General features: G+C 41.4%; 2 protein-coding genes across 3 annotated transcripts in view; one reads left to right on the top strand and one right to left on the bottom strand.

Moving 5' to 3' along the window:
• The window catches only part of LOC135494631 (trichohyalin-like), a 60,411-nt gene that overhangs the window by 46,366 nt on the left and 812 nt on the right, over positions 1 to 13,233 (bottom strand). Inside the window, exons 2-3 of one of the 2 annotated variants that reach the window (XM_064782775.1) lie at positions 4,270 to 4,348; positions 3,578 to 3,657 (exon numbers count right to left, since the gene is read on the bottom strand). In XM_064782775.1, the coding sequence (XP_064638845.1) occupies positions 3,578 to 3,642 (65 nt within the window). In that variant the 5' untranslated portion in view covers positions 3,643 to 3,657; positions 4,270 to 4,348. The remainder of the gene's footprint in view (positions 1 to 3,577; positions 3,658 to 4,269; positions 4,349 to 13,233) is intronic. The other variant, XM_064782774.1, reaches the window with a different exon arrangement.
• Positions 7,094 to 12,454, top strand: LOC135494992 (cytochrome P450 2C42-like). Its single transcript, XM_064783374.1, has 10 exons — positions 7,094 to 7,392; positions 7,673 to 7,762; positions 8,032 to 8,130; positions 8,515 to 8,608; positions 8,997 to 9,161; positions 9,412 to 9,626; positions 10,198 to 10,326; positions 10,820 to 10,924; positions 11,167 to 11,301; positions 11,631 to 12,454. The coding sequence occupies exons 1-10, from the start codon at positions 7,257 to 7,259 to the stop codon at positions 11,975 to 11,977; spliced, it is 1,515 nt and encodes a 504-aa protein (XP_064639444.1). The 5' UTR covers positions 7,094 to 7,256; the 3' UTR covers positions 11,978 to 12,454.

Below are 13,233 nucleotides of genomic sequence, written 5' to 3' on the forward strand. Positions count from 1 at the left end.
CAGGCTAATGGTATCAGACAATATGTCCCTAGAGCAAAGCAAATGATGCACAAGTGGTCATCCACCGAGAGTGATACTAACAGAGTCTTGCGCTCAAGCAAGCAGACCAACACACCCCGGGGGCGAGCGCCTTTTTTGTTGGGGCTGGCATCCGCACTGACAAAATCGGATAGCCTGAGCTGACGGACAGAAACCATACTGCAGGGATGTGCCATCTACAATAAATTTACGTATTCACTGAGTCTAAGAGCATGGTCATGGCTCGACATACATCCAAGCTAGTGCATCATGAAGACGACCTTTGATTTCCCTTCGTGTATTTGAAGCGAAAGATCCGAACAACTCATCAAGATTGTTAAACAACAGCCTACCTTTGTGAATGAAGCTAGGAATCTCATTCAATCTCGTACTGCGTATGAGATCAAGGAAATGTCACTTTCTGTTTTGGTCTCCATGTCACTGGAGGTAGGTGCAGATTGGTAATCGGAGGCACGAAGAGGAAGGCTTGGCGATCTTATCTGCAGGCAAAGACGACACTTGTTTCTTTTCAAACACTGCAACCTGACATGTTGTTGTAAATTAGTTCTTTCTCTACCTTCTAATCCTTTTCTGACCGATAACTCTCATATTTACAAGAGTCTATGATTGGCAAACATAGACTGTTGCGGAATCTTTTGTTGAATACGCTATAGGTGCTGTCTCAAACCAGGGCCAGGTTGCCACGGTTAGGAAGTATGCTAGCTCGCAACCTTTCGATGAAATGTTGTTACTTGTACTTTAATCACATTAAACAACGTGAACAGGCCCTGGTAAAAGCACACAAAAAAACAGAAGATGAAAGAAGAATCCAATAATATCGTAGCAAATTCCCCCTACAGATGCAAGCAATTGAACAATGCAATATAAGGCTAACTCCATTCCAATTTCATCAATCCGCCCCGTAATGCATTAAAGTGAAGCTTCAAAGTAAAAGCACGAAGTTTGCGTTATGAAATTTCTCACCGCAAATGCCAACCTTTCTTCCGTATGTGACTCAGATCAAATGATATTGTGTTTTCTGTCAGTGTAAATGCTGTTAACAGCATCAGAGGTATAAAATGCATGGTTCAGTTTAAGGTCATCTTTTTCCTTCTCAGTTAAGGCGACCTTTGGACGGTTTGTGGGTGTTTTTTTAGCATGGAATTGTTCGCATGAAAGGGTTTCCCGGGTCTCTGGGATGCAAATTGAACATTGACAAAAGGAGACGAGATAGAGTGGTAAACTCTACGATTGTTATGATCTTCAAACGTTAGCTGTACACAAGAGATGGAATTCGGCTGATGAAACACCAAAGGATTCGAAAGCTAATGGTGCCTTTCACAGACGTTGATGCCGTGGGAAACCATATTTCTTTATAGCCATGCATGTAGTGTAAAACATGCTACCGTCTGGTCTCTCACCAACCTATGGAGCTTTGTTTCCGGCGAACCCACACGTCCTTCGCGTGTTGTATAAGATTGGAGCTTAGTCGAGTAGACCGCAAGTAGGTGTTGGTTCATCTCCGCCCGAAATGCTCCTGGTGCTAAGGCAAAGGGTAAACAAGCATTGTTCTAACAATACCTTTGTCGAAGAGTGGACATGAGTTCCGAATAAAGTACAGCTGTCTTTCTGCTTCTGACTCTGGCTTTGTCATCATGAGTTGAATAGTGTCGACAGGGGATGTTTACCACACAGGTAGTTAAAATTAGCTAAAGCAAAGGTGATCATCTAACTATGGACAGTTGTTCTTAATGCACTTAACATTGATGTTATCAAAGTCAGACGACAGTTTTTCAAACATTTTCATCTAGTAATGGTTTCCTAGTAACTCTTCACCACTAATGGTTGAGCAATCGCAGTCGGTTAGTACGAGACGTTGGAGTACGTGACGTTGGAGCCAAGAACATAAAATCAGCGATGATTGAAATACGCGACAATTCACGTTGTTACTTTCCATATTTCACACGACAATTATTGTCACCAGCAACTGACTTAGGCTTAAATCATGACATTCAATGCCATGGAGGTGACAAGTGACACAGAGATTCTTATGTTGCCCGTTATTTGGAAATGTTCGTTCTGAAAGTGATTTTGTTACAAGTGATAACGTGAACTCTAAGTAAAACCCTGCCAAAGGCCAGTGTTATGCAGGACTCACGTTGTCACTAGTCATGTTTCATTTGTCACCAGTCAACTGACTTAGGCTTGAAAACACGGCATGAGAGTGACATCGTAAATCAAACTAAGCCCGCTCTTTGGAAATGACTCGTTCGTTCTTTATATCAGACATGATAAGTGAACAGTTACATGTGAACATTTGAACTCTTCATGATAATAGCCTAGAGCGACCAATCATTCCACACAAATCAAAAATGCTCTATAAAGCAACCAATTCGATTTCTCTACAAACCGATTGAATTTTCTAGCATTGCACTTTTAGTATACAGGAGTTTCAACAGCAGACTATTTATCTCATTACAGTGTCATGAAAACATCTCATCCGCTATGGAATCACAATATTACGATACTGAAAGAGTAAGCTTCCCCGATGCTGGAGGAACAATTGTTGTGGTACTGTCATAACGTTATATCTATCAACGGTAATGACAGTCATTGGTCTCTGATTCTGTTTCCTCTATTCAATCTTGCAGCGTTCATCTCATGGCATTCACAGGCCACTTAGCTGCCGTATCGAGCGGAGAGGAACGCTGACAGACGCTGTAATGATTAATCACGGACGCTACTCACTGGGGATTTATACACATGATTCTATTCTTTCTTGCGGTCATAACATTGCGTTAACTATCTTATGATGATGTCGGAAGTAATGTTTGCAGATTGTTTAGGTCAATCATCCCACTGTTGGACAGGATGGAAATTGAATAAGGATAATAGTACACCATGATCGATCAGTGATCTCTTGTGTTAGCGGCCCTGTGTATGACGTACATCGACAAGACCATTTAGAGCGAGCCGCACTTTAGAAAGGAATACGGATTGATCCATTAAGTAATGGTGAACCATCACTTCTCATTGTCCGGAATGAGACACAGAAATGACCTTAAGCCAGGATGAAACCTTTCCGGGGTTACTTAATTAAAAATCGCTTAGGAGTCTGGCAGCGAATTCGCTAATAGAAAGGATAGTGCTATTATCCAGGGGAAAAAACACATCCAAGCAGTATAGAGCAACTAACATCTTTCTAACGAAAGAACACCCTTTCGTTCAAAAGAGGTTCAGAAGGTTTTCTATTTGCTGAAGAGCAGTAATCTGAAGAAGAACAAGTCACCTCAGTCAGTAATCTAAAGACCGCCCTCTCATTTGTCAAGTTAGGCAGGACATGCTTGTAATTTCCCATGTAGATGACACTGGTCTTGTCATCATGCAATCAGATGGGCTACAGAGCTGAATTATTTACTAATCAGCAATCGGTTTGTTCGGCTTTTATTCACTAGATTTGCCACGCTCAATAGCAAATGACGGCCTTCATTGGCTGAAAGATAAAATATGGCGGGTGACAGCATTACGACCAACATTTCAGTTGAAAAGCTGTACTTACCCATTTGAGAGGAGACACGCCATCAGGGCCAGGCCAAGGATAGACAGAGGGACGCGTCCGCTCATGGTCGAAATTTTACTCTGCAAGAAAAGAGACTGTTGCCATTCAATTAAATGAATAATTACAATCTGCAGGAAGTCAAGGTTCTTTCAATTTCATTTTACTTTTGTTTGAGAACAAGCATACATTGATGAAGTTGTGATTATATCATTCTCATAGAAATATACAGCTGCGCAGAAAAAGACCCAGTTATCGTCTGCCACAGGTCAATTATACTTCCGGTATCTTATTTTCGCTTCCAACAATAATCTATTCTCCCCGAAACGATTGCCAGATTTCGCCACATCCGATCGGCTAATACATTTCTTTGAAGAACACGCCATGATTAGCTGTGCGCATTGCTGACATCACCGGGGAAATTATACGATCAATTCCTCCGACCGTGTCCCGGCCGGAGTTTCGGCATCCCTGATTCTGGCCCAAATAAAACCAGCATCGAATTGACTTGGCTGATTCGTGTCGTGTTTCAAACGTGGTGATGAGCTTGGTTAGTTCAGAGCAGGATGAGCAGATTCGGGATTAGGAGCAAACATGAGAAAGGAGACCATTCAGCTGGTTTACATAGAGGTCAAGCTGACTCGTCTTAAGTGTGACTTTAAGAAGGAAAAGTTACTTTATAAGGCTAGGCTTACATTGGATTCAAGTTGTCACTTTTCATGGTTAACGGTTCACATGTTGCTTGTCTCGATCATGTTCGTTAACTGAATTAGACTGGAAAACATGACATGAAATGAAAAGAGGGTGAAAAGTGACATCGTGATTAAGACGATTATGAAATACAGTAGAGATCGTCACCTTTTTAGGCTTAGATGGATTTGTGGTGTGGTCATTTTAAATAACAATGCAACGGTGAGTCCCATATCAACATCCAAGTAGAGTGCGGAATCCCTAATCAATGTCCTACTCACGTCTCGCTGGTATTGATATCCCACTGGCCACAGAGGGAATTAGAGACATCATCAGAAAGATCAAGAAGATTACTATGTGCCAAAGCCGATTAGAATCTATTGGTTGGTGACGATTCGAATTTCCTTCAACAGGCTTAGTTTGGGCTTATTTTTGCGGTTTGGATAAAGATAGTTTCTACCACCAAGACACGTCATACAATGATATGTAATGCTTTTTGAGTCTGTCCAAAGGTTTTTCAGATCTCACATAGCTTTCCGATGTCGATTTCAACTTTAGGCTTATCGCTTGATATCAACAGGACAGATTATTTTCCGAATTGACACCTCAACTTAGTCCATTCTGAAAACTTTCAGTACATCTCAGATAAGCTGCGCAACAACCAGAGCTAACAATGGTGTTCGAACCAGTGACCTCTTGACCGGCACTGTAGCCAGGGGACCCTAGCTTATTTACCACCGTGGCTTCTCTTAAGCTTCTCTAACTAGAGTACATATTCAAACATATAGTTGGTTGGCCTTTCCTTTTCACCACGACAAGCTTGAAAATCATCTTGGAGGTCTGTTTTCCCGAGGAATAAGCTAATTACCACTTAGGTACACTTTCCAAAGCATTGCGGTTTACTAATAGAAAATATCAGTGAGTTTTACCCGGGGCTGTAAATACGATTCCGCCTAATTCTGCTTAAGTCATCCCATGGTTATGTACTTTTGGAAAAAAACACGTTGGACAGTGCTTCCTGAATCCCAACGGATTGGCCAGAGGTGAAACAAAATACAAGGCAGATTTCTAGTGAGGAATACTTGAGTACCTACGCAAACACGATAAAGGTCATTTGTCGCAACGAGAGAGTAAGTTGTTGTTTACCATGAGTGTCTTAACACAACATTCAGCTGCGAGGATCATAAAAACGTGTCGCCTAGTGATGATGAACTGCCTTTATTCCCAGGTGTAGTCCAAAATCGTCAACCAACTAAGCATATTAACATCATCCCAAAGAGAAACATAAACCTCCGTCTTCCAAGACGTGTAGGTACGGGTACATTACAGCATTCGCGTTGGTCCTTAATAAGTGAGGGCATTCGTGGACGTCTTCTATCATAATTAGATATGGAGTAATATATAGATTGGTAATTGCTGTATAACGATATTATGGGAGTATAACTTGTATATTATTGTTTAATATGAGTATGTTAGGTGAATTAACTATTTACGAAGTCTAACTCAATATCAAGGGAACCAGGTCTGCGCTATACAGGATTCACGTTGGCACTTGTCTCGTTTCACTCGTCACAAGTTAACTGACTAAGGCCAGAAAACACGACATGAGGATGAAAAGTGACATCGTGAATCATATGGGAGCCCGCTCTGTGGAAATGCCTTGTTCGTTGTTTATGTCACGGATGAAAAGTTATAGTTATTATATGAACACATTGAACTCTACATAATCGCGGCAGAACAAGCTCTGGTCGTCGCAAAACCACTGATAAAAAACGCAAGTAGGCCAACAGTTGCCTATTTTAATGTCACAGGAACATACACTAACATACACGATGACACTCGCCATGTTAATGGTGAAGCTAGGCCTTCATGTGTATTGTGTTTAAGGGTAGGAAAAAGTAGGTTATCGACTTGGATCAAAGGACGTACAGAAAATTTATATTTAGCAGTGACGTGATCGTCTGAGAATGCATGTTGGAATGCATGTACGACGTTCAATAATTGGTCTGCCCCATTTCCTAGGCATTAATCCTCTCTTAAAGCTGACATGCATGCATAAAAACTCTAACGGCCAAGTTAGAAAACACAAACGCCCGACCACCAAACGACCAACCGACACCCAGCGACTGCTCTCACTTGACAACAAGTTCATTGACGAGACACGTCACAGAGAAGTTCTCGTGTAGAGAAAAAACGAAAAAATATTCCTCGCGCGGGTTCGAACTCGGAGCCCTCGACACTTGATCCTTGCCGTCTTACCAACTATGCCATGAAGCCGTTGTTATAAATGAGCATAGTTCACTTACAAGCTTGACAGAATGGTGTATGTTGTGCCATCTGTACCATTTTCAGTTTCAAAGTTGCCCTTTAAAATTTGCCCTTTTACAATATTGGCAAAGTGAATTCATAAGATACATAATCTGGTGATGAACATGACACCCTGTGATGATTATAAGAGCACGCAGCTATTTTTTGAGTTTTAATGCAAAAAAATTTCCCGCTTTGCTAGTATTAAAACCATGTGTGTAATGAGGAACTGTCTGATCATATGGCAATGATCGCGCGAGGTTGCGATGGCCACTAATATGAGCTCCACATCCGGTGCTCTGTTGGTGAATACTGCAGCCTGCTGGTAGTCTATCATATCTGAGGGCGTTTGAACATGGCTGACCGGTCGTTCAAGACATGGCGGACGGGCGTTAGTGTTTTCTAACTTGGCCATTAGGGTTTTAATGCATGCATGTCAGCTTTAAGCATGCCGAGCAAACACTTCAAGCGAACTGTGATATTGTCCTAACAAAAACAGAACAACAACTGCCAAGCGAGTGGCCTAAATAATGACCTGTCTGAAATCTAGGTCTTCATTGAGAATAAGCATTACACGTCACTAGCAATTGCGTGTTCGGTTCTTTGCTAGTTCGGGTTTGGCTATCAAGCTACTTGCAGACGACTGAAGACCTTGTGCGACGGGATTGACTTTGACTTATCAGGGATGGCTGGGTTCTTCGACCCCATCACGGTGACGGTTTTCCTTGTCGTTTTAGTGGTTACCTGGATTTTCTACCCTCGTAAGAAATACAATCTACCGCCTGGACCTTTCAGTTTGCCGATCATTGGATGTGCTATAGGTAAGTTCAATTGTCTCTGGCCTCAAACAACTCCCTTCTAGCTGCGTGCAATGGACCATCATAAAGCTTCTACGACATGACTATGGTCTAGATAGGGCCACTACATACACAGAGAGAGGAACAACGAGAAAATGGATAGGCTTTCAACCCAAAAAAGAAGCGACACGACTGACAAGGCCTGCTACCCAGAGAAAGTAAGACCATGACAACTGATAGGCCTACCACACAAAAAGAGCGCTTTTTTCACATTGTAGAACTTATTGTTGTTTCTTTCTTTCAGCGTTTATGCGTTCCAAGCATGGGCAGAGATACTTTGAACTCTTCCATGAGTGGGGTCAGAAGTATGGCAGCCTGGTCAGGGTCAATACAGGTAGGAAAAGCGGTTTGATATCAGTGGATTCATTGATATAAAGACATGAGTCCCCTTAAAGGATTTACTAATAGCACCACTTTGATATTACGTCGCCATCACATTTGAGTTGTTATATTGGTTACTTTAAACTTTACATGCACTTAGTCAGCGATATCGTTTCAAGCACGTTGCCTTGGAGAGTGGCAAGATGCATCTGCATAGCTGTAAAAGAAACCTAGACCTGTCATATGTTAAATATTCAATATGAGACTGATTTCTTTTTACAGTAATGGGGGAGATGGTCGTGATAAACGAGATAAATGAGGCGATGGAGGCACTGGTTACCAAGTCGACAGAAACCGCTGGAAGGATGTCTCTCTACAGCAGTAAGTTACCAAAGAAATATAAGTTATAATTTCTTGTCTAATATTAGCCAATCAAAAGCCCTTTATCCAGCTTCATCGGGCAGTTCTCCAGAACCAATCGGAATGAACTGTCTGAACAATCTTAACTGAGAGTCTAAGCCATCTTCACTGCACCTCAACTTGGCAAGTCTACACTAGCAACGGTTCTTAATGAACTTTGTGCAAATCTGGTGATGATAAATACCGAGATGAACCAAAGTGGGTTTTTAGGTCCTCTAATCATGAGTTCTTCGAATGACTAGTTATAAGTAGATATCATCTTAAAAATGGTAGATGGTCAAAATTACTGATGGTGGCGATCATTGCTGATAAGGATGGAAGCCTACACGTTTTATTTCATTTTAGCTGATAAAATGACGTTCGGGGGAAAGGACATTGCGCTAGCAGACTACTCAGATCGCGTCAAATACCAAAGACGAATCGCTGGTGCTGCTCTAAGGTACGAGGTTGCCTCACCTGAACTTACCTTTACTTGTTTACTTTTTTAATCACATTGAACGTCTGCTGTCAAAATATCTGTACACCTAAGTCAGACGATAAAACCAATACGAAGATACAATAGTAAGAGAAAGTAGTTGCCGATCTTTAATGCCCTACTTTTAGAAAGCCCTGGTATTTTTCACAGGTTTCTAGAAATCCGACCTTTCAGGGAAAAATCGGACAATGTCGGACTTTTGTCGGATAAATCAGGAAAAAGATAGAGAAAAGAAGTCGCAAAAAGCCTCCGACTGGTGAAACGCATCTGAGTGGAATTTTACACAATTGACTATCAGGGTTACAAACACACGGGGATAAAAAATAACCCTCTAGTTATTTCTAACCTACAGGAATCTTTTCTCGGGAGGACGCCTCGAGACCATGGCTCACGCCAGCATTGAGAATGGTATCCGAATCTTCGAAGAGAAAGCCAGGAATAAAGAGGCATTTGATCCAAGGGAGATTCTTAATTTGCATGTTTACAACATCATATGTGCCATGTGCTTCGATACGAAGTAAGAATAGAGTACATGTATATATCGTTTGCTGTTGTGCGGGCCAAAAAAGATGAGACTTACTTCTCTGACAACATTAGCAATATTTGGTAATGGTATGAGAAAGATGAGTGCAGTTGCCTCAGTGGAGGTCATATCCAAACTAATATGCTTCGTCTGTTAACCGTCATTAGATTTATTCTGATAGACCAGACTGCTGTATTTCAAGTTAGACTACACAAAAATATATGTTTACTTGAATTATTTTCAGTTTCGAGCTGGAGGACGAAGAATTCCAAGTTCTCTTCCAAGCCAATACGGAATTTGCAGAACTCTTTGGCGGTGGAATGATGTTGGTCGATTACTTCCCACCAGCGAGATATTTTCCCCCGACATCTGGCTTCAAAAGGATAGAAAAAATCGCTGATATACTAAATGGCTACACCCTCAAGCAAGTTCAAGAGCACAAGGAGAAGTTTGACCCAGGTAATGATGAGAACATTTGGTGCCTTGCCTTGCTCAAATGACAGAGGTCGATCACTTGGCAGAGGCTGGTCCTAATCGGAACGGATCCTAATTTTGTCAGAATCTTATCATATTGACTTAAATTTTTCTTAATTCAAATTTTCCAAAAAAATTTTTAATTTTTTTTTCTGTATTTATTGTTTCTTCGTGAAAAGTTGAAAAGTGGATTTTGTTCAAAAAATATCTTCAATTTTTTTTTCAAATTCACTTTTTTGGGGGCGGAGGGGTCAAAACACATTTTGATCAATTTTTTTCCAATTTTGAAAAAAAAATCAGAAATTTTCGACCAATTTTCCGACATAAAATAATTATATTGAGGCTACCCCAGATTGACATCCGCCCAATGTAAATTGTTTGTTGGACACTCAACATAAAATCTGTTTGGTAAAACAGGGAGCCCGACATAACGTCTATGTTTGGCGGACAAATTCGTTATGATGGGCACAAATGCCTGTGTATAACTAAATATTAAGATGACGTTCCTGTTTATGTAACTACGTAAGTGTACTTTCATCATTCACCGTATTTACAGACAACCTGAAGGATTTCATTGACCACATGTTGAAAGTGGAGAAGGACACAGAAGAGGAGGAGGAAACCGGCAGGAAGGTCGTATTGGATGACCAACATTACCAGCAGACAATATTAGACATCTTCAGTGGTGAGAGAAAAATAGCAGACATCATTATGTTGTGGAGTGTTTTTGAACGTACATTTGTATTACGGACAATCCCTATGCGGCCTTTTGCTCTGATACCATTTTAAGGTCTGTTTCGGAACGTGTTTTGTGATTAGACTTCACCCTTTGTCAATATTTTGATAAGGGATATTGTGCGTACTGACCACTGTTTGACTCAAATATCTAAGAATTCACCCGTTAACACTATTATGAAAACTGGTCACTTGTCCACACAAGTCCCCCTCATGTTAGCTTTGTGTGCCATGTTTATTCTTGTAGTTCGACGAACCAGAGGAGCGTGCCGGTTTCGAAGTAGAAAAAGGCTTGAGTCCCCCGGGAAAATGTGTCCTGCCCGATTGTATTTTGACGGATTATGGTATATAGTCATAAGTCATGACTGTTAATACCTCTAAGATTAAAAGCGCATAATATAATCTTTGTTCGCAAGAAGTTTATCCAAGGACATTTCTTGCAGCTGGCACTGAGACGACATCGGCAACATTACTCTTCATCGTATTACTGCTGACCGAATATCAGGAGATCCAGGCCAAGGTTCAACAGGAGATAGAAGATGTTGTTGGTAGGTCGGAGCTCTCTCTATGTCCTCACGTCCCTTAGGGCAGTAAAGCCTCAAAAAGATTCTCTCGACTCACAAATGTCGAAGATGTCATGAGTTGTGTCCAGCATGTACAGTGACACCCTAAAACAGAATGATACCAGATGGCCTCCTACTTTTGTCTTGCCAATATCCTACGTTTAAAAAGTCCTTTACCGAGTACATGTATTTGCTTAAAAGAAATCACAAAATTTTCTGCCCTTTAGGTTCCTCGCGTCTTCCCAGGGCCGCTGACAAGGCCAAGATGCCGTACTGTGAGGCTGTGATGTACGAAGCAATGAGATTTGGGACCATCGTCCCCCTTGGGGTGCCCCATAAAGCCATGTGCGACGTTACCATAGGTAAGTTAGAGAACTTGATGGTTTTATAAGCCAGTGGATTAATAAAGGATTTATATTAACAGGGTGGTGCCCCTCTGACTGTTTATTCCAAAGTTTTATACTTCTTGATATCCAACAGCATCAGTCATCGCCTACTTTCTTGAAGACCGACAAAACAAGCTCATCAAAACGTTGTTCTTACAGTTTCACGAATGATAAACTAGTCCACATTGTTATTGCGTTTAGACCTGGTTGATTGGACCTGTGAGTAAATACAGTGTTATCCAATTCTTTGTCTTCAAGTATTATACTATTCTTCATTACTCTCGACACTGTCCTTTATCTTAAAGGAGACTACGAAATCCCAAAAGACACTGTTGTGGTGATAAACCATCATGCACTTCACAGAGACCCAAAGCAGTGGAAAAACCCAGATGACTTTGACCCTAACAACTTCCTGGACCAAGACGGGAAACTTCTCCCTAAGCCCCGGAGTTTCCTACCATTCGGGGCGGGTAAGAGAGTATGTTTAGGCGAGGCTATCGCAAAGCCAGAGATCTTCATGATTTACACGGCCATGTTCCAGAAGTTTAACTTCAGGTTTGAAGAGGGCCACAAGAGTGACTTGACCTTTCAAGACCTCTCGGCTCAAGTCTTGCCACAGCCTTATAAAGTTCTGTTGGAATGTCGACAATAAAGGAATAACTTCTTTCCTCAGCTAGAATCACAAGAAATGCTTGTAACATGAACCGTTTGTTAACGCTTGCGACAACAGCATCGTAAAATACCTATGCTTTCAACGCGTGCGTTACAGGACGGGTAACAAAGCGATGTTCAGGCATTCGTACAAAAGGTTTTTATGGTTGTATCTCAGTTGTAGTTCATATTATGTAAATCAACAAACGTGTACTCTGTCGAATAATCAAGATCAATCTTAATTGTGACAGCGAAGATTTTAGTGGATCGGTATAGGCGTGGTAGCTGACTTTTTTGACGGTGTTGTATTATGTATTTGTACAAACAAGTAGATAGTTGTATTTTAGTTGTAGTTCATATTATGTAAATCAACAAACGTGTACTCTGTCGAGTGATCAAGATCAATCTTAATTGTGATAGCAAACATTTTTCGTCGATCGTTTTTTATAACAGGGTGTATTAATAAAAAGCCGTACAATCGAAAGATTCTTTCGTCTTACTGTTAGGAGCATCCTCCACGCATGCATAGCATAACGCATGTATGGAGCATGGTGCGACTTCAAAACGTAGCCTGCCCCCTTCCCCGTGGCATCGGCGCAAAAGCCCTGGAGGTGAGTTGCACCCTGGTGATGAACTGTTTGGTAAACACCACCGAAAAGTCACCTTTCACTCAATACCCCATGGGCCAGTGGTGTACAACGGTTACGTCACGCAACCTTTATTTCTATCTCGTCGCCAGGTACACTGCAAGCAAATCGTCCGTTGTAGCGACAGGAAGTTGATCTATGTTTTCGAGTCTACTCAGAGGGCAGTATTATTTGCCTTTAATATTTCTCCCGACAGTCTGCGTGTAGCTCTGGAGAGCAGTGTACTTGCTGCTCCATCCCAAGGAAGGCGGAATGATCAGGATGAAGAATGAAATAACCGGCCCGCCCCAACAGTAGTAGGAGGATTTTTCCGACTTCTTAATGGTTTCTCTAACTTTTTCCTGATTTATCCGACCAAAGTCCGACATTGTCCGACTTTCCTGAGAGGTCGGATTTCAGGAAACCCTAGTATTTTTCACCGGTTTTCCAAGAATCCGACCTTTTATGGAAAAGTCGGACAGTATCGGACTTTTGTAGAATAAATCAAAAAAAAGTTTGAGAAACCGTCAAGAAGTCGGAAAAAACCTCCTACTATACATTCATGCACTTGATTGGGAACAACGTTTACATGACGTAGTGTTGGCCGTCGTCACGTCACCATGCATTTTAC

This window comes from Lineus longissimus, chromosome 10 (genome assembly GCF_910592395.1).
Source record: "Lineus longissimus chromosome 10, tnLinLong1.2, whole genome shotgun sequence".
Taxonomy (NCBI): Eukaryota; Metazoa; Nemertea; class Pilidiophora; order Heteronemertea; family Lineidae; genus Lineus; species Lineus longissimus.

What these genes read in the sequence shown, in the direction of transcription:
- LOC135494992 (XM_064783374.1), top strand. Translation starts at nt 7,257, where the DNA reads ATGGCTGGGTTCTTCGACCCCATCACGGTGACGGTTTTCCTTGTCGTT. An exon ending in AAGGATGTCTCTCTACAGCA is followed by an intron (nt 8,131 to 8,514) that starts GTAAGTTACCAA and finishes ATTTCATTTTAG; the next exon opens with CTGATAAAATGACGTTCGGG. An exon ending in CAAGGAGAAGTTTGACCCAG is followed by an intron (nt 9,627 to 10,197) that starts GTAATGATGAGA and finishes CCGTATTTACAG; the next exon opens with ACAACCTGAAGGATTTCATT.